This window comes from Camelina sativa, chromosome 12 (genome assembly GCF_000633955.1).
Source record: "Camelina sativa cultivar DH55 chromosome 12, Cs, whole genome shotgun sequence".
Taxonomy (NCBI): Eukaryota; Viridiplantae; Streptophyta; class Magnoliopsida; order Brassicales; family Brassicaceae; genus Camelina; species Camelina sativa.
In genome coordinates this window covers 19,073,908-19,094,015 of record NC_025696.1, presented here as the reverse complement: position 1 = coordinate 19,094,015, position 20,108 = coordinate 19,073,908, and the positions used below count along the sequence as shown (strand labels likewise).

The 20,108-nt window shown below is 33.4% G+C and overlaps 3 protein-coding genes across 3 annotated transcripts; 2 read left to right on the top strand and 1 right to left on the bottom strand.

Moving 5' to 3' along the window:
* Nucleotides 1,707-2,670, top strand: LOC104732187 (auxin-responsive protein IAA1-like). Its single transcript, XM_010451722.2, has 2 exons — nt 1,707-2,026; nt 2,116-2,670. Exons 1-2 carry the CDS (start codon nt 1,863-1,865, stop codon nt 2,462-2,464), a joined length of 513 nt encoding a protein of 170 aa, XP_010450024.1. The 5' UTR covers nt 1,707-1,862; the 3' UTR covers nt 2,465-2,670.
* Nucleotides 2,842-7,448, top strand: LOC109124643 (acylamino-acid-releasing enzyme). The gene is made up of 18 exons (XM_010451721.2): nt 2,842-3,012; nt 3,303-3,484; nt 3,573-3,876; nt 3,961-4,185; nt 4,265-4,462; nt 4,556-4,627; nt 4,852-4,990; nt 5,159-5,310; nt 5,398-5,480; nt 5,585-5,703; nt 5,793-5,871; nt 5,957-6,137; nt 6,231-6,291; nt 6,374-6,496; nt 6,579-6,770; nt 6,851-6,919; nt 7,022-7,098; nt 7,212-7,448. Exons 1-18 carry the CDS (start codon nt 2,879-2,881, stop codon nt 7,276-7,278), a joined length of 2,457 nt encoding a protein of 818 aa, XP_010450023.1. The 5' UTR covers nt 2,842-2,878; the 3' UTR covers nt 7,279-7,448.
* Nucleotides 15,112-16,597, bottom strand: LOC104732184 (CBL-interacting serine/threonine-protein kinase 4-like). The gene has a single exon (XM_010451720.2). It carries the CDS (start codon nt 16,498-16,500, stop codon nt 15,238-15,240), a length of 1,263 nt encoding a protein of 420 aa, XP_010450022.1. The 5' UTR covers nt 16,501-16,597; the 3' UTR covers nt 15,112-15,237.

Here is a 20,108-nt window from a genome sequence, read left to right as displayed (position 1 = left end):
CACACTTTAAACTTTAAAGTGATAAAAATATTGGTCTAAGTCATCGATGTAAATGAAACAAAAAATGGGTAAGACATTTAGATATAAAAATAATTTTTGTAGAAACTATATGATCTTATTAATATCATAAATTTATATTTCTATAAATTTACATATATATATATATATATATAAGATATTACACTAATATTACACTATATTTTTCCTTAGAACTCATCACTAACACTAAATTTATTATATAAAACAATTGTAATCTTGTATATTCATACAATCATATTAGAGTATCATCTATACTTTTTTCATAAAAATATCAACTTCTGAAAATGCATTATTATCATTTTAGTAGTATTGTAAGCTGTTAAAATATACAACTCATATCATCCATTATAGATTTGAATTTTATGTATATCGTGTGTATAATTTAATTCATATATAATTTTTGTTATTTAACTTCAAACTATTTTTTGTAAATATTAAATTTTCAAATCCAAAACTACAAAAATATACAACACCCAAAACATACATTTTGTTTGTATCAAATTATGTAAACTCATATTTTGTAAAACAATTAAAACAAATCTTTCTATAAATTAATATAAAATATCATGATACTAATATTATTAGTTTTTAAAGATTTTACTAGATATATATATATATATATAATACTCCCTCCGTTCTAGTTTAACTGTCGTTTAAGGTTTTGCACACAAATTAAGGAAACTATTAAATTTTATGTTTTGCCCTTCATTAATATATTTTATAATTTTTTTCATTGGTTAAAACTTTAAAATAGCAGGGATAAGATTAGAATATTCATCAAACATTTGCATTGTAAATCTAAAACGATAACTAATATGAAACAAAAATTAAATCCTAGAACAACAACTAAACTAAAATGGAGGGAGTATATAATAATAATAATAATAACTAAAATAAAATAAACAGAAATATTTTTATTTGAGACGGCATATCACATGGCCTTACCATTCCTGATTATGTATCCATTTTCCACTACGAACACTCTTCACCCTTATCCACATGCATCTCCCTCCTCAATTTATTATTTATAGATCATAATTGTACAAACCTACTCATAAAAATAATACATGTCTACGAGAAAATAATTTATATTTTTGTAAAATTATATATATATATCTATTATATTAATCTTTATTAGATAAATCATTTTCACATTATTCAAAACTATTAATTCTTTGATAACCATTTGACCATTAATATTGTATCATCTACTATACCACATTGTCTTACCGGTGTTGTAATCTACAATTGTACTAGTTTTCTTTCCTATCCCATTATATATGCCCCAGAAGATTCATACTATCCAATATTCCAATCTAAAACTTTACAAAATATAAATTAGATATTTATTGAATCAAACCGAATTAACGAATAGTTGCGAAAACCAAAAACCTAGCGTGATCGTGTGGTATAGAGAGGTCAAGAAGTCATCTTTACCTTCTCTTTACTCGTTTGACCGTAAGAGAAAGAAATGGCTAGGATCTCGCGTACGCAACTGGCGGAGACAAATCATGACCGTTGAAAATAAGAAAGAAGCCGCGTCCAAAAATCTTCGTGTCCCACCTTTGTCCCCTTGCCTCTAGCTTGCCTCCTCATGCTCCCCGACAACGTCATAATTCCCATCTCTCTCTCTTCAACCCTAATTCCAAAGCAACTTCGTTATATAAATCTCTCTCTCTCTCTCACCATTTCACAAACACACAAAGCAAACTTCATCACATTTCAAGGATCTTATCCCAACCCCAAGAACAAGAGAAGAACAAGTAGATCAAGAGTTAAAGAAGAGATATTCTTTGTTGAAACAACAAGTGTAGTGAGATAATATGGCGTACGAAGAAGTCATGAATGGGCTTAACCTTAAGGACACCGAGCTTCGTTTGGGATTGCCCGGAACGGAAGAACAACAACTGGAAGTTTCTTGCGTCAGAAGCAACAAGCGCAAGAACAACGACACAAGAGAAGAATCTGCTCCTCCTCCTCCTTCCAAGTAAGTTGAGATCTGAAGTATTTTCATTTAAATCTCTTAATATAGGTCTCTCAGTGTACTAATGATGAATCTTGTTTTGTAAATTTCAGAACACAAATCGTAGGTTGGCCTCCAGTGAGATCTAACCGTAAGAACAACAACAAAAACGTTAGTTATGTGAAAGTAAGTGTGGACGGAGCTCCATATCTCCGTAAGATAGATCTCAAAATGTACAAAAACTATCCAGAGCTTCTCAAGGCACTCGAGAACATGTTCAAGTTCACAGTAGGTGAATACTCCGAGAGAGAAGGCTACAAAAAGGGATCTGGATTTGTACCGACTTATGAAGACAAGGATGGAGATTGGATGTTGGTCGGTGATGTTCCATGGGACATGTTCTCTTCATCTTGCCAAAAACTCAGAATCATGAAAGGATCTGAAGCTCCTTCTTCCTTATGATCCCTGCCCTTTTAGTTGGCTCTGGTCATCAAGTTTCCTACTTTAATTTTAGAGATCTTTTAGACATAAAAAAATGTAAAGAAAGAAAAAAGAGAAAGAGAGAGAGAGAGTTATGTACAATAGGGATACAAATACTATATAGCTTGTTAATTATGCAAGATCAGTTTTGATTATACAAATGCTCAAGATAAACCAAACATTATGCACAGATCTGTCTATGTGACTAATGAACCATTTACACATCAAACTCAAAGCTTCTAAAGATATATGCTGAAATGTTCTCTATACTATACTAACATTAACTAATAAAGTTTGGGACATAGTGAAAGGTATAAAATTTTGGATTAAGAAATGTGGGAAATAAAATGGATATTATCAACATCGAAAGTTTTGGACTTTTTTGTTTTAATATAGATGGCGAGAATCTTTACACACCCACCAATCAGTTGCTTCACCAAATTGGGGTTTGACTTGAGCTCTTCTCATCGTCATCTTCGTCGCCTTCATTTCCGACCTACGTTCATCACTCTATCACCCACTCAATCGCCGTAAGCTCTTCTTCTTCTTCTTCTTCTCTTTCAATCTCTGTGTTTTTGTTTGTGTTGGCACGGATTTATGAATCATTGATGGTGTTGCTTTGATGGGTATCGTCTATTTGATCGTTTTCAATCCGAAAGTTCACTCCTTTGATTGTTTTATCGTATGTTCTGTTTAGACGGAATTTGCAGCAAATTTTATCTGTTACGAACTGGATAGGTTTGAAATTATAAATGATTAATCTGATTACTGGACTCGTTTTGCAATCATTTATTAGAGATTTATGAGATACTTGTTTCAGTTGCAAGAATTGGATTCGGAGATTTGTAGCCATGGATTCTTCTGGAACTGATTCGGCTAAAGAATTGCATGTTGGTTTGGATTCAACTACTGAGGAAGAGTATGCCACACAGTCAAAGCTACTTCAAGAGTTCATAAATATTCCCAGCATTGACAAAGCTTGGATTTTCAACTCTGATTCTGGTACTGACTTTAATATTCAAGTTGGGAATTTTGAAATCGAGATTTTGTCAAGTCTTTTGTTGAATTCACTTTGATGTTTTTACTGCAGGTCCTCAGGCAATGTTGGCCTTGAGTCAAGCTAACCTTTTGGCTAATAAAAGGAAGAAGTTTATGTTGTCGGGTCATATCTCGAAAGAAAGTAACCAATCTGTTAACTTTCACTGGGCGCCATTCCCCATCGAGATGACTGGTGCATCAGCTTTTATCCCATCTCCATCCGGTCTGAAGCTCCTTGTAATTCGAAACCCTGAAAACGAGTCTCCTACCAAATTTGAGATATGGAATTCGTCTCAGCTGGAGAAGGAGTTCCATATTCCACAGAAACTTCATGGCTCTGTATACGTTGACGGATGGTATGTCACCTTTTTTTTGGCTGATTTTTAAAGACAAGTTCTTTTAGAAGTATAAAAATTAGTAAGGCTTATATATGATTGTAGGTTTGAAGGGATCTCATGGAATTCAGATGAGACTCGTGTTGCATATGTTGCTGAGGAAGCATCTCGTCCAAAGCCTACATTTGATCATTTAGGTTATTACAAGAAAGGGAACTCGTTGGACAAGGATATTGGAAGCTGGAAAGGTGAAGGAGATTGGGAAGAGGAATGGGGAGAAGCATATGCCGGAAAAAGGCAGCCTGCACTATTTGTTATCGATGTTGACAGGTATTCCTCAATCTCTTCATAAGAAAAGAACATTTACTTATACTTTATCTGATGGTTGTTTCTCTTCTTCTATTAACAGTGGAGAGGTCAAGCCAATCAAAGGAATTCCTAGATCGATAAGTGTTGGACAGGTTGTTTGGAGTCCAAACAGTAATGGATCAGCTCAATATTTGGTTTTTGCTGGGTGGTTGGGAGATAAAAGAAAGTTAGGTATCAAGTACTGCTACAACAGACCTTGTGCCATATACGCAATTAAGTTCATACCGGGTGAACCGAAGTGAGTTGGTGACTTCTATAACTACTAAAAGACATCTTAATCATTCCTAATTTCCCATAACTACTATAGAGTTTATGTTTACTTGTGTTTCAGAGATGATGCAAACGGATTCCCTATACATAATTTGACTAAGAGCATAAGCAGCGGTTTTTGTCCTCGGTTCAGGTTTACATCTTATGAATATCTTTTTCCTTGCTTTTTAAGTTATGTATTTGCTAAGAGTATTTGTTTTCCTTGTTACCCTGTTTATAACTGAGCGTTCTTACTCAACTTTTGCTAAACATTTCCCTTATATATAGCGGTGTTGATTTGCAATGTTCGTTTTAGTTATGACCTGTTTTAACTTACAAACTTACTCTAGTCACCATACATTTTTCCTTCCCTCACAGCAAAGATGGCAAATTTCTTGTGTTTGTATCTGCAAAGACCGCTGTTGATTCTGGGGCGCATTGGGCAACCGAGTCACTTCACAGGATTGACTGGCCAAGTGATGGGAAACTTCCTGAGTCAACAAATATCATTGACGTGGTGAGGTTATCCGGAACGTTTTCTCTCTTTATAAGCCGATAAGAGCTTCAAATATTTTTGGGTTGACCACTTTTTGTTTGTTAGAAATGCATAACTCTTTCCACATGATCAAATTATTTAATTTGTTATATGTTATTTGATGATATTCACATATATATTATATTGCAGATTCAAGTTGTGAATTGTCCTGACGATGGTTGTTTCCCTGGGCTCTATGTTACTGGCCTTCTGAGTGACCCGTGGCTGTCAGATGGACATAGCCTTATGTTGTCTACCTACTGGCGCAGTTGTCGAGCTATACTCAGCGTAAATTTGCTAAGGTGACTGTTGAATTGATATGGAAAGTTTCAAAATTTCCTGCTGCTGCTGTGCTAACTGATGAAATATATATCTTGAGAATATTACAGCGGTGAAGTGTCACGTGCTAGCCCTGATGATTCAGATTATTCGTGGAGCGTTCTTGCTCTAGATGGTGATAATATTGTTGCTGGTAAAATATTTTGAGCAAGTTCTTAATCTCAGTTACTAGCTGAATTTTATCTTGGTGACGCACCAAACTTGTAACAACATTACGTTTTCTTTTTTTCTGACTAGTGTCTAGCAGTCCAGTGAGTGTTCCTGAAATCAAGTATGGAAAGAAAGTTGTCGATTCAGCTGGGAAGCATTCATGGCAGTGGTCGAATATCCAAAACCCGATCAGATGCTCTGAGAAGGTCAAAGCATATATTGCCGCCAGACCTTTTTGATTTGAACGATGTTAGGCTTTTTCCTCATATATATTTTTTTGTTTTAATTGCGGCAGGTTATGTCAGAGCTTTCATCTCTTCAGTTTAAAATTCTAAAAGTACCAATTAGTGATGATTCTGAAGGTCTTACAAAAGGTAATTTACACCTAATTTTGATTTTGACAAAAACTATTTGTTTTCTTGACTGTGGCCCTGAATACTCTGTTATTGTTTATGGCAGGGGCCAAAAACCCTATTGAAGCTATATATGTATCATCCTCCAAGTCTAAGGAGAATGGGAAATGTGATCCCTTAATTGCTGTTCTTCATGGAGGTCCTCATTCTGTTGCACCTTGCAGCTTCTCCAGGAATATGGCCTATCTCTCCTCAATTGGATACAGTCAGCTGATTGTAAATTACAGGTTTACTTACGAGAGCGTACAGCTCCAAATTCCACTAGTTCATCAACCTTTAAAAGATCCTAACTTGGTATTGGTGAATCATTTGAATTGAAGGGGTTCATTGGGATATGGGGAAGATGCTTTGCAGTCTCTACCTGGCAAAGTTGGATCGCAGGTATTTACTATATACGCCTGTAATGCCATTTTTCTTCTTTATTACCTGCATTCTGCTTAATGGATAAGCTTCTCTGACGCAGGACGTGAAAGATGTGCTCACGGCTGTAGATCATGCCATCAAATTGGGACTCGCAGACCCGTCTAAAATAACCGTGCTAGGTGGTTCTCATGGTGGGTTTTTGACCACTCACTTGATTGGCCAGGTACCACTGCAGTTACTTTACCTCAGAATTGATGGCACTGGATTAGTAATCATCATCCTTATACCAAACTTTTTTTCTGTAGGCACCGGATAAATTTGTGGCAGCAGCTGCAAGGAATCCTGTATGCAACTTAGCATCCATGGTTGGGATTACAGATATACCTGATTGGTGTTTCGTTGAAGCCTATGGGGACCAGACCCACTATACAGAAGCCCCCTCACCTGAAGATCTTTCTCGGTTTCATCAAATGTCTCCTATATCACACATCTCAAAGGTAAGACCAACCTTGTTTATCCGGTTCTTCAGGACGTTTGAAAACATTTAATGATTCTTCTTGTGTATTTACTTCTGCAGGTGAAAACACCTACATTGTTTCTTTTGGGAACTCAGGATCTCCGTGTTCCTATATCAAACGGATTTCAAGTAAGATCCTTTTTAGTTTTGGAAGAATCTTCAACTTGTTCAAGTTTGCAAACTCAAACTCGTTGGTAATGGTGTTTAATCTGGTGTTCTTGATTTGTATAGTACGTGAGGGCGTTGAAGGAGAAAGGAGTTGAGGTTAAAGTTCTAGTATTTCCCAATGACAATCATCCCCTAGACAGGTAAAAAACCAAAGCGTGCCAATTTTGTTATTCGTAGTTTAAACTTAAATCGTCTCTGTGTGAAAGTTTTGAATTTTGAAACATGTGTTTGCGTCTTGTGATTGATAATGCAGACCACAGACGGATTTTGAAAGCTTTCTCAACATTGCTGTCTGGTTCAACAAGTACTGCAAGCTGTGAACACCTGATATTTTCGAATACCAAGTTTGTATTCTTACAAAATCGGAATGGAAAGAGTCAAACTTTTAAAGAATAATCATTTGGTTTCACCAATCTTAGATTGCTTGCAGCAGCGACTTTATGGTTTCATGTCATAAACGTTGGAAAATAAAGTTGGTTTAAGAGGTTCTTTTGTGCAATGAAAACACATGAGGGAAGAAAAATAAACGGCAAAAAACTTTAAGGCTTTGATTTTGTTTACACACAATGCATGAGTTTGCAGAAACGGAAGGTTGCGGTTAGTAACGTACGGTATTGAACTCAACTGACTATAGCAGCCGGAAACGGATGTAATTGTATTATTGAGTGGCACTAGCATGTGTCATAACATATAAATAAACACGAATAACATAGTATTGTGATTAAATAATCAAATAATGTAATGCTTTCATCTTTGAAAAAATTATCAAGAAATGGGATGGAATACAAGGTACTTGTTCCAACTTGTAGAGTTTTCAGATTGATTCTTCTTCAATCTAAACGATATTTTTGCTGATGTCGAACCCAAAAGAACTCCTGATTACATATTCTTACGAACTATTATATGTGTATGTAATTATGTATATGTATACATATATATATACATTTTTTTAAAACTACTTTCATTTCATACTTTAAACCAAACAGGGTACCGGTTACAACAGGAGCGTCTCCTTAAGAGTAACACCTACAAAACAAAACACATACAACAACCGCACAGCACCAAACTACTACCAGAGCACATTATTCTGAAAAGTCCCAAACCATGTCACTAGTTCGGTATCTCCTGGAGGCCTTGAAACACGACCTGCTCCTTGAGTTCTTGAGAATGATTCAAGTCTGCTTTCTAATGATGAGTTTGATAGACATTCCGGAGGCCGTACGTGATGAAGCATTATGCAAGTCTTGAGTTCATTTCCTTCCAGAGAATGCATAGGCTAAACGAAGAATCATAGCCACATTCTTGTCTCTACAAGGACTCACTTCAACCATATTAAGCCATCCTGAAACAATATAGTAATAATATCTCCAAACTTCTGTAAGAAAACCACAATCAAAGAACTCATGTATGAGTTTGTCTCTCGTAGTTAACCTGTGTCTTGCCACACATATTCATACCAATCCACCGTTTTCCCTGAGGGATTTAAATATTCCCACCAGATTCTGGCCGTTGAGAACCTCTGTGAAGCTTCACTTTGTCCCACTTTCCATAAGTACAAATCATCCTCCCCATCCTCATGCAGGTTCACCACAGCATTTTTTTTTTTTTGACAGCATGTATATATACAAGTACAGTATTTATATAGAGAGTCATTTATATATACATAATTGTGTGTGTGTCAGTGTGTGTGTGTTTAATTTGGTAATCAAGTTGACATGAATATATGGTAGGGAAAATATATATTGTTATTTTACGTCAACAACATAAGATGCATCGTGAATTACATGTAAATATTCTGTTTTTGAATTAGCTTCAAGGATGATTAGAAACTTTGTAGTATATCCCTATTAATTCTTATTTTTGTATATTTATTTGTGTCAACAACATAAATAAAACTAAAACCATTACTTAGATAGATGTATTAGTTAATTACTATTACTTAAATATTTTAGTGATATTATGAGGCGAACGAGTGCGACAAAGAAGCTGACAAAAAATTACAAGAGAAAAATGCTTGAAGAGAAATTGACTAATGCTCAAAGCATCAGATACATGTATGAACATGACTAAAGTAAACTCATTCATATTTCATTCGCTATGTGAGAAATGAATGAATGTTAATGTTTTAGATTAGTAAACCAGATTATCATATTTAAAATCGGATTGAATCGTTGGGCTTTGTAAGCGTGGTAAAAAAGATAAGATAGTGACATTCATGATTTCGCTGAAAGTTTCTTTAAAGCACGATGGACTTGCTTTTATAAGTAAACCGAGCACCCATGGATGTTACATTTATACATTTCCTTTAATTGATGTTCAGACTTGGCAATTTTGTATTTAATATGGGGTACGATTAGGTCAAAACCTCAAGAAAAAAATATACTAACAAGATCTTACCATAGACGAATGAACTCTCTCTGAGATAAAAACATCATGGATGGTTGCCGAGACCAATTCATCTTATATAAACTAGCCGATTTTGGACTCTCTAGATCTTCTCCGGTTGATGGTGAATCTTCTGTATCAACAATCGTTGCAGGAAATACCTGGTTACTTAGACCCTGAGTGAGTAATCAATCAGTTATCTTAATCATAAAAAATTATGAAATGTAATATCTATAGTTAATATTTATTTTTAGGTACTATGGAACAAATTTGCTAAGTGAGAAGACTAATGTGTATAGCTTTGGGTAGTTTTATTAGAAATCATCACAAACCAGCTTGTGATTGACTCAAACCAGGTGAAAGCGCATATTACAGAATGGATTGGATTCATACTCATGGAAGGGGACATAAGGAATGTTATCAACCCAAAATGATGGGAGAATTCGATACAAACGGTGTTTCGAAAGCTGTGGAGTTGGCTTTGGCTTGTGTAAACCCTACCTTAAACCGTAGACCAACAATGACACATGTTGTGATGGACCTAAAAGAGTATTTGGACTCTGAAAATGCCAGGAAACAGGGGAGTCAAGAGATATATTCAAAAGATTCTATAGAATTAAGCTTCTCTCCTACTTCTAGATTCTCACCTGGACCGCGGTAAATTGAGAATAATCCATTGAATCCAATGATGTCTTATTGAATTTGAAGTCTTATAAACTTAATGATTGTTTAAAGAATCCATTGAAGTGTTTAGTTATCTGGAACTGAAAACACATTCTTTCTTTTTTTTTTGTCAACCATTGGGCCACAACTGGCCGGCCCATTAGCCAAATTCCTACATTCGTAGGAGTCGGGACTCGATCTCGGGTGTGATGGTGTCTTCTACAAATGGACTTACCTCCTGCCACTGCACTAAGATCACTTCACGAAAACACATTCTTTATGAATCTAGCAAGTGGTTTATTAGGTAACAAGAAATCGATATATGAAAGTACTCCACAAGGCACAAGGTTGACCTATACTTGTTTGATTTGCTTTGTTTTTGTTTAATTTATTTATGTGTTTTTAAAATGTTTAGTGGTCAGAAAGATTTCTCTTGAAATGATGATAGGAAAAGGAAATCATTTTTTTTTAATTTCATTTTTTTTAATTTCATTTTTTCACTTTCGTAGAGATATTATTAGATTTAGGATTCGACGTTATCCTTGCCGGTTAAATTATCCAAATAGAAGATGTTGGGTATAATTTTAACCATATAAATTATAATAGATAAATTGTATTGTAAATATGATAATTTTATATATAAGAAGAATTCTACATTCTCTAGAATATTGCATCAATACGGGTCATCACAACAAATGTGAGTCAATACAGGCCGTAACGACAAACGCCAAGCCAATACGAGCCATAACGACAAACGTCAAGCCAATACAGGATGTAGCTGGACTTTGGGGCCGACTCTGATTTGTTAGGATATTATCAAGAAGATATTTAACTTAATCTCGTGGAGAGAATATTTGGAACGACCTTATCTCATGAAGAGGCGGTTATCCAAATCCAAATATCATGAGTATTAGGATAAAGAGACTTCTCTATAACAAGATAGCGATATCGACATAACAGGGACGAAATCGAGAGCAAAACAAGAGACCTAAAGCAAAAGACACACAACTCAATTCTAACGCACGGGTTAAAGATTGATTCGTTATGCCTTAAATTCTTGTATTTGAGTTCGATACTTTGATCAATAAAAACAACTATTCAATATCTATTTCTTGTTTTCCATTGTCTCTAAACAAATCAATTATTTTTGTCCAAATAGAAGATTTATTAGAAGAAAAAAAAATAATATAATCACAATTATTCTATAATTATATACATCTTTCTAGAATGTAATGGATATTGTCACCACCACCCATAATAAAGTTATCTAGTACATCAAATTATATATTTCCTGAAAGATGTATAATTTGGCTAAAACAAATCTACAAATTTTCTCTATTGTAAATCAAATCAATTATTGTAATATATATATATATATATATATATATATATATAGAGTTGTAATTTTAGTTACATTATCAATTTTAGTCATAATCGCTGATTAAAAAAGGAGTTGGAAATAAACCGCCATGGCCACTTTCTTAATGTTTCTATAAATCCCCATCATCCTTCAGGTTGCTAGCTGCCACGTACAACACAAACTCAGATTCATCATGTTTGATTCATTGTTCTCTCGTTGATGGCGAACAACTTCCACATGCGAACAGTTGTTGCAACAGCTTCAACATCGTCTTAAGCTACTCATAAACAAGAAGCACGCATTAGCAAGAGTACGTTCGTACATCGTTATCTTTATCTGATTCAATGATAGCAATCAATAACAGTTGTGATTTATCGTCGTACATTTTCGTAACAAAATATGTTGTAATTTAAAATATATATATATATATATAGTTGCGTAGGTTCATTGTAGACATGTGTCTTTTCACCATATTTTTCATTTTATTTAATCACTACATTTTCTTTAAATAGTTGTGTCTATTCATTATTCATGTCTTTTGAACTCTATATAGATTTGTCTCTTCTTTAGTTACTAACAAATCATTGTTCGTTGAAACATGTTTTGTGTTTTATGTTAAATCAAAATAATTTAAAAATTAATATATTAATATCTAGTATCCAATGTTATTCTATAATCTAACTTAGAGATTTTAGAAATGATTATAGCAATATAAAATTTTAATTTTAAAATATAATTTAGAGTTGCGTCTATTTATCTTAACACTTGTAAAAATATGTATTTTATTTTTAGAAGTTGTGTATTTTTACTATAATTTTCCTTGATACATTTTCACTAAAGACTAAATATATTTTGTATTTATAATTATTTTATTATAAATTTACATTTACTCACTACAACCATTTGTTCGATATCTTCACTTAAGATCACTTTTTTAATATAGTTTTTTTACTAATAATATAAATATTAATAACTGTTATAATAGTTGCAATTTTTTTGTCATAATTCTTTATAAAATATCTTATATTTATAATACATTAACAATATTTTTGACAAGATTGCCTCGATTCAGTATACTGACTTTTCCCTGTATAATTTTTTTTTTGAGTTGTCTCTTTGCAAAATATTTTTTTATCATGAACAAAATTTTTGGTTTTCATTTTGATGGTTGTGTTTTTAACACTTTCTATTTAACATTTGTGTAGTTTTTTTTTTTGAGTTGTCTCTTTCCCAAAATATTTTTTTTATCATGAACAAAATTTTTGGTTTTCATTTTGATGGTTGTATTTTTCTAACACTTTATGTTTAATATTTGTGTAGTTTTAGTACTATTTATTATTTTCTTTTTTTTAGGATCATATACTCTTAAACTATTCTATTACTTTCAAATAAATATATAATATATAAGTTTAAATTTAATATTATTTTATTTTTTTTTCTTTAAAATTATTTCTCTTCGATATCACGGGGAGTCTGAGTCCTAATTATAATAGTTCGTAAATCTTTAAAACTCAGATGAAAAAAAAATTGTCGATATTTTTGGTGTCCGAAGGTTTGAAGTTTAGACTATTGGATGAAATAGCTAAGCAGTATGTTCACCGCTTAAAAGTTTTGAGGCATAAATATACATGTACCTGAGATTGATAAACAGGTAATGTTATTTATCTTGTTATTAGTGTAATAATTAAATATCACTAGATATTGTTTTTTCTTGGAATCACAATTAATTTTGTTGGACTAGTGTGTGTGGGTTTTTTTAGGTGAATAAAAAGGAAGAGAAGAAAGTAATGAATTCGGAATTGAATTGTTGTTCAGACAAGCAATTACCACACGAAGTTTATAAAATTTGCCTCAAGGATTACGAAGAAGAGATAAGAAAGGAAGATAAATTATTGGAGGATGATTATACTCAGATCTAGAGAGAGTAATGAAGAAGAGAGAAGAGCACCATCATCATCACTATTGGGTGAAATAGCTATGGAGTTTAGTCACCGTTTAGAAGCATTGAGATTTGAATATACACCTAAAATTGATAAACAGGTAATGTTATATTTCTTGTTATTGGTGTAATAAAAAGATCACTAGATATTTATTTTTTCTCTTTGAATCATAATTTTTTTAAACTGGTGTGTGTTTAGGTGGATAAAGAGGAAGAGAAGAGATTAATGGCTTTGAATAGTTGCTTTGGATAAGAATTCACCAGACGGAGTTTATAATTTCATCAGCAATTTTGAAGATATAAGAAAGGAAGAGAAGAGATTAATGGATTTGAATAGTTGCTTGGTTTGCAAGCAATCACCAGACGGAGTTTATAAATTCAGCCTCACGGATTTTGAAGAAGAGATAAGAAAGGAAGAGAGATCACTGGAAGATGATTATATAGAAGAGGCTCAAATGGGAGAAGATCAAAAAGTATTCAGATTCAAAGAAAGATGTGATCAAGAAAAAAAGAAGATCATCATCATCGTCTTTATCATCAATAAAAGAGCTTTGTGACATGGAGAGTATAACGTATTACAAGATGCCAAAAAGGACTCATCATAGAAGAAGAAGGTCATCAAAGAAGGAAGGACAAGAGGATAGACAAAAAGCAGTAACTAATCAACACGTTCATCATCCTGATTATGATCAGATGAAAATCATATTAAGGCCGTGAAGGCAAAAGAAGAGGAAGAACTACAAAGACTAGTTCAACCAAAGCTTCCTGATGAAGACCATATGGTAAATCAGATTAAGGCTGTGAAGGCAAAAGAAGAAGAACAATGAAGATTAGCTACTCCACACGTTCATCCTAAGCTTCCTGATTATGACCAACTTGTAACATATTTTACAGACCTTAAAAAATAACATTGCATGCGTTGTTAACAATTACGTCATACTCGAATTGTCATGAGTTTTGATTTGTTTTTGTAAAGATGTTCACATACTTATATAATACTTCTTTCTTTCTCTATTCAATTGTTTTGTTTTTTTAGATTCTTAACTTGATTACGTCAAGAAAGAAGTGTTGTATGTTTTTTTGAGATTCTTATATAGAACTTTTGTTATTACGATATACCTAGCATATATTTTTTGTAATTTTTGCGTTGTAAATTGCTTGGTAAAACAAATATGAATACATATATTCTTTTAGCAATTTCCATGACTATAATTATTTTAAACAATTTGTAATGCTAACATTTTTAATTTGTAATCTAGCATAACTCACATGTGAATAAATCTAGTAAATATTAAATAAGGGATTATTTGGCTACCAAAATGGATCCAAAAACACTTTTGATTTAAAACCGTTTAAATTCACACATAACCGTTTTAAAATTTGATAGTAACGATCAAACGTTTACGCGGGAAACCTAATCGAGCTTTCGTAATAAATTTTAACCATTTTACGAGGGAAAAATTATATGTTTGAAATTTGATCTTATATAATACAATTTTACGCGCGAATCTCAGTCAAACTCTCATAGTAATATTTTTAACCATTTTACATGAAAAAATTATATGTTTGAAGTTTGATATTATATATACAATTTTACGCTGGAACCCCAATCAAATTCTAATATTTTAACTAATTTACGTTAAAAAGTTATATGTTTGAAATTTGGTATTATATATACGATTTTAGACGGCAAACCCAATCAAGTTCTCATTATATCTTCGACTATTTTACGTTTGTCTCTTTGGTATCAATGGTATGGTAAGAAGAGAGGTGACACTCAAACTCAAAGTGACATAAAAAAAAAAAAAAAGTGAATCCACTAATCTTCATAATATTATATATAAACTGAACCTTGAAAGCAAAGCTAAAGTCATCTTTGAGATTTCTACACAAACTAAAGCTAAAAGATAACCAACTCTAGCTAAGATGACGTCAGTTGTGCCATGAGTGCACAATCTCCTCAAGCTCTACAATTAGCTCCGACCAATGAGACTCCTCCTCCTCCTCTTCACCTTCAGCCACCTTCACCTCCGCAATAACCAACCCCTCCGCCAGCTCCACCACCTCAACCACCACAGCAGTTCTTCCTTTTCCCAATCCAACCACCTTAGCCTCGTCCTTCTTCTCAACTCTAAACCCTAACTTTTCGCCTATCATCTCTGCCTTCTCCACCACTCCTTCCGCTGACACTTTCGCAGTAAACCTCTTCTCCTTCCTCTTCCTCCTCTCGAACAACCCCGAAAGATCCAATCCCGATGACAACGAGATCAAATCAAAGGCCGTAACCGCATCGCTCGACTTCGCCTCTTTCTCAAGAAACCGATCCAACTCAATCACGTTAGACTGAACCTCAAGAGACTTTTGAAACCAAGCCGTTTCAGTCACAGCTTCGATACTCATCCTCGTCTCCGGATTCGGATCAAGCAACTTATAGATGATAGACCGAGCCGGTTTAGAGATCCAGCTCGGGAACCGGTACTCTCTTTTATGAATCTTCCGGTACATCGCAACAATGTTGGAATCATCAAAAGGCACATAACCTGCAAGAAGAACAAAGAGAAACACACCACACGACCACGCATCAGCTTTAGTTCCGTCGTAACCTCTCTGAGCAATCACTTCCGGCGCTGTGTAAGCCGGCGTACCACAAGCTGTATGAAGCAACCCGTTACAGCTACGGTGCTCCGGCAAAGCGGACAAACCGAAGTCGCAGACCTTGAGGTTCCCGTTCTTGTCCAAGAGGAGATTCTGCGGCTTCACGTCGCGATGAGCGATCCCGTCGCGGTGGCAGAAGCTAAGCGCGGAGGCGAGCTGCTGGAAGTAACGACGCGCCGCCGATTCGTTGAGTCGACCGAATCGGACGAGTTTGGTGAAGAGCTCGCCTCCGGCGGCGTATTCCACGACGAGGTAGATCTTGGATTTAGTGGCCATGACCTCGTGGATTTTGAGGACGTTCGGGTGGTTTTGGAGACGACGCATCGCTTCGATCTCTCGGATGATCCTCGGCTCCATAGCGGCGTCGATGGTTCTCTTCTTGTCGATGATTTTGATAGCTACGAGTTCGCCGGTGGAGATCGAACGAGCTACATGGACTTTTGCGAAGCTTCCGCTTCCGATTCGACGACCGAGTTCGTATTTTCCGAGAAGAACAGTCCCTGATGATTTCTCCGATGATTTTGAGGATGGAGATTCCATCGTTTATGGTGGTTGTTGCGGCGGAGATGCGCCGGAGATATTTTTTAAAAAAAAATTGAGAGGCTTCAAGGGACGGTTAAAGAGTGGTGTGGTGGAGACTGTTGTTTTTTCTTTTTATAGGGAAAGCAACAAATCACTTTTGATTATTTTTTTTATTTCCGAAACTACCCTTTCTTTCTTTTTATTCTTTTTTTTTTTTTCCTTTTGTTCTCACTTGTGTATATTTTTGATTAGTAATCTGAAATTGATTTTGATGGGAAATGTATTAGCGATGTAAACAGTAACATGATAAATGGGGTTTTTTTTGTTTCCTTTTATAATAGCATTAATAATTATACTGTTTTTTTGGAGTTTTTGACAGCTGTAATGGGTGAGGTATTAGTTTCAATTTTATGGTATTATTTTTAGAAAATTTTTCTATATTTAAATTCAGAAAGTTTTAAATTTTTATTTGAGCTAATATTTATAGATATAATTTTTTCTGTTTTTTTGTTATTAATTATGTACATATATGTATATGGCAAAAAAAAAGTTATCTATATATTGTCATTTATGTATCTAATTCAAATTTTGGTGAAAATACACATAAGGATGAGCTAATTAATACTTTTTACCTTTAATTAAACACAGCCAAAAACTATTTTCTAGTCTGCAAAAACATGTTAAACTCCTCAATGGTACCAATAATTATAATTCTTCTAACATCCATCTGCATCTGAAAAACAGACATTACCATACTGTGAGAAAAAAAAAACAACAAAAAATAATATAGAAAATGTTAGAGATGTGTTTGTTTGCTGTAAATATGGAATTGTCAAGGTTACCTTTTGTTGTGTATACTATAATTAATTACAGTAATATACTCTCTTTTTCGCTTACATTATTGTTTCCTGTATATTATATATATCATGTTGTTGCCGACATTGAACTATAAATACTTATATCAGTAGTTCGTTGATATATAATTTTTTGCTAATCCGCACGTGAAGAAATGTTTTCATAAAACTGTGAAGTTATTATATAGTCTGATGTAAGATGTAAAATTGTTATCATCAAAATCCCGTACGCTTCACAAGTCTTTTAAAGTCTAACAGATAATTAACTCTGAGAATTCGAAGACAAAACAAAAAAAAAAATAGTTATGATTCTCGCACTCTCGACTCTATACTAATCAAACTAATATTAGTGCACTAAATTAGTTTTTGCAATACAGCCGCTAAAATAGATTAAGGATTTTAAGACCGCAAGGCTTTTTCAGTTTGGACTCAAGATATATATTGGTAGTAAATAGTTTATAAAATAAATTAAAATCACAAAAAGATAGACCATAGTTTTTTTTTGCTTAATAGTATTATTTATTGGTCTATACGTGAAGATTAATTGTTAAATCTGAAGCCAATATTCAAAGTCGATAAATTTATTATTCAATTTTTTTTTTTCCGACAAAGTACATGATCAGCTTAAACAAACCAATTGAAAGAAAAATTGTTTACATGTAATTAGATGCGAATTTACACGAGCACTACGTGTTAGCTTATCCGCTTTATCATTGCGATCTGGGGATTAAGATGATAGAGAAGGAAAAAAATTCTTAATTGTCAGCTTTGATCTCATCCAAATAAGTTTTTAATGCAGGCCACTCAGAGTGCAAAAACACCATTTTCACCAAATCAGAACAGTCGGAAATTTACATTCAGTTGTAATAAACTTATCATTAATAGCAAATTTATATTCAGTTTTCCAAATTTGTACTCACAATTTATTGATCCTCTATTCTTCTTACAAATTGTTCATATCGAGTTTCGATAATTACAACTAGATATGAAGGAAAATAAGCTGGTTATATAAATAAACGTTTGGAAGACTTTCAAAATTTGTTGGATTCCTCAATTTTTTAAGAAATCTGCAAATGAATTTGCAAAAAGTTTGATTCCGAACTGGAAAAGCATGATTCTCATAGTAATCTGTACCTAGCTAGCTGTATTTCTTCCCATCTTTATCAGATTCTTGTAACTTTGTTATTCATTAATAAACGTTATTTAGATACCAACAAAAAAACGAAGAAGTAACTTGCCTTATCACATACGTTAAACGTTATAAACCAAGCTGTATTTTCTTAAGAATACATTGTAGAATATAAGTGAATAAATATTATAAGCATTATTCCCAAGAATAATGATTCAAAATTTACGAGCAAAATATCTCGTTGCTACTATTAATCATGCGTTATAGAGAAAAATAATATCAAACGGTCCGCATCGGTGGGACCTAAAACTCCTCAAGATATTCTCTAGTACATGCAGTTCGCGGTCAAGATTTTTCTACCTGATAGGTTAAAAAACACTTCATAGATTTTGTCTTAACCACTCAAATGATAAATGTATAATATAAAACTGATTTGTACAAAGGGTATTTAAGTCACATATAGATTCCAAAGGTCAAATTGAAACTGATCATTTGGTAACGGCTCTCTCCGCTCCTTCCTCGTGTGAGCAGCCTCAAAGGCTCACACCAACTCACCAACATGAGAGAAACTGTTTCAAGACAACAACAACACCTACCGTCAAGATTGTTTGATACTTGTCGATAGTCAGACAGATCAAAGGCTCTCACTACGCCATGTCATCGAATGTTATGGTGGATTCAAGACTCAATGTAACGGGAAATTAAAGTAGGCAACGAAGAAGGCATGCAAATTGACGTTTTAATTATTCTTTTTTTTTTTAGTGACTTTTTTGGATTTTTTCTTCCACTAAAGACTTGGCATATTCGTCCTTACTACAACGCACTTATATAAGTCCGTATTTAAAGAACTATTTCATCATGGAAAAAAGTTTTCTTATATTATTTTCAGTATACGGAATCTTATCATGATGTAGTCAAAAATATCTCAGAAATTGTATTATATTGAAAGCCTTTAAAAGAAAAAAAATGTATTATATTATTGATAGTGGAAATAGTAATATTGTTTGTATCATATAAATATGCTTTTATAGGTGAGGGTGAGTCACGTTGATTTTCATTTTGTGATTTTATAATGTAAATGGATGCACAAGATTCAACCTAGGTAAATAGTATCAAACAAAATATTTGTAACGCCAACCTATAAGGAGTTATGTGCAAAAAAAATTAATTGATGAATGTTAAACTTATCAGGCAAATTTGCGAAAAAGTCTATTTACACACGTTGAGTAAAAATAAAAATATTGTATAAAGTGTTGTTGGGACATGTTAATTTTGTCTCTCAGCCTAAAATCATCGTTAAAGTCTTAAAGAAGGTTTTCAAGTAGAGGTGTGTCTTGTTAGTGCAAAGCTTACTACTAGCATTCCAAAATAGAATTTTAACTAGGTAACAAAATTGTAAGAATTATTTTCTTTTAAATCAAAAAATATTTGTTCATTACAACTAAACATGTATTTGATAGTAATATTTTGTTTTGGTCAAAGTTAAGTAATTTATTTTAGTGTCGTCGTTATATAACCATTTAAATTTAAATATTTAAATCTAATTAATGAATGTTATAGAATATTGACCAAAACAAAACTTTATAAAATTTGATATAATGAATTAGGCCGAAGCACATGATTACTTGAAAGATAAAGAACCA

Bases quoted from the DNA above. Each gene is read 5' to 3' on its own strand.
- LOC109124643 (XM_010451721.2), top strand. From the start codon at position 2,879: ATGGCGAGAATCTTTACACACCCACCAATCAGTTGCTTCACCAAATTG. The intron at 4,628-4,851 runs GTTTACATCTTA...CTTCCCTCACAG, and splicing joins GGTTTTTGTCCTCGGTTCAG to CAAAGATGGCAAATTTCTTG. The intron at 5,311-5,397 runs GTGACTGTTGAA...AGAATATTACAG, and splicing joins CTCAGCGTAAATTTGCTAAG to CGGTGAAGTGTCACGTGCTA.
- LOC104732184 (XM_010451720.2), bottom strand. From the start codon at position 16,500: ATGGAATCTCCATCCTCAAAATCATCGGAGAAATCATCAGGGACTGTT.
- LOC104732187 (XM_010451722.2), top strand. From the start codon at position 1,863: ATGGCGTACGAAGAAGTCATGAATGGGCTTAACCTTAAGGACACCGAG. The intron at 2,027-2,115 runs GTAAGTTGAGAT...TGTAAATTTCAG, and splicing joins GCTCCTCCTCCTCCTTCCAA to AACACAAATCGTAGGTTGGC.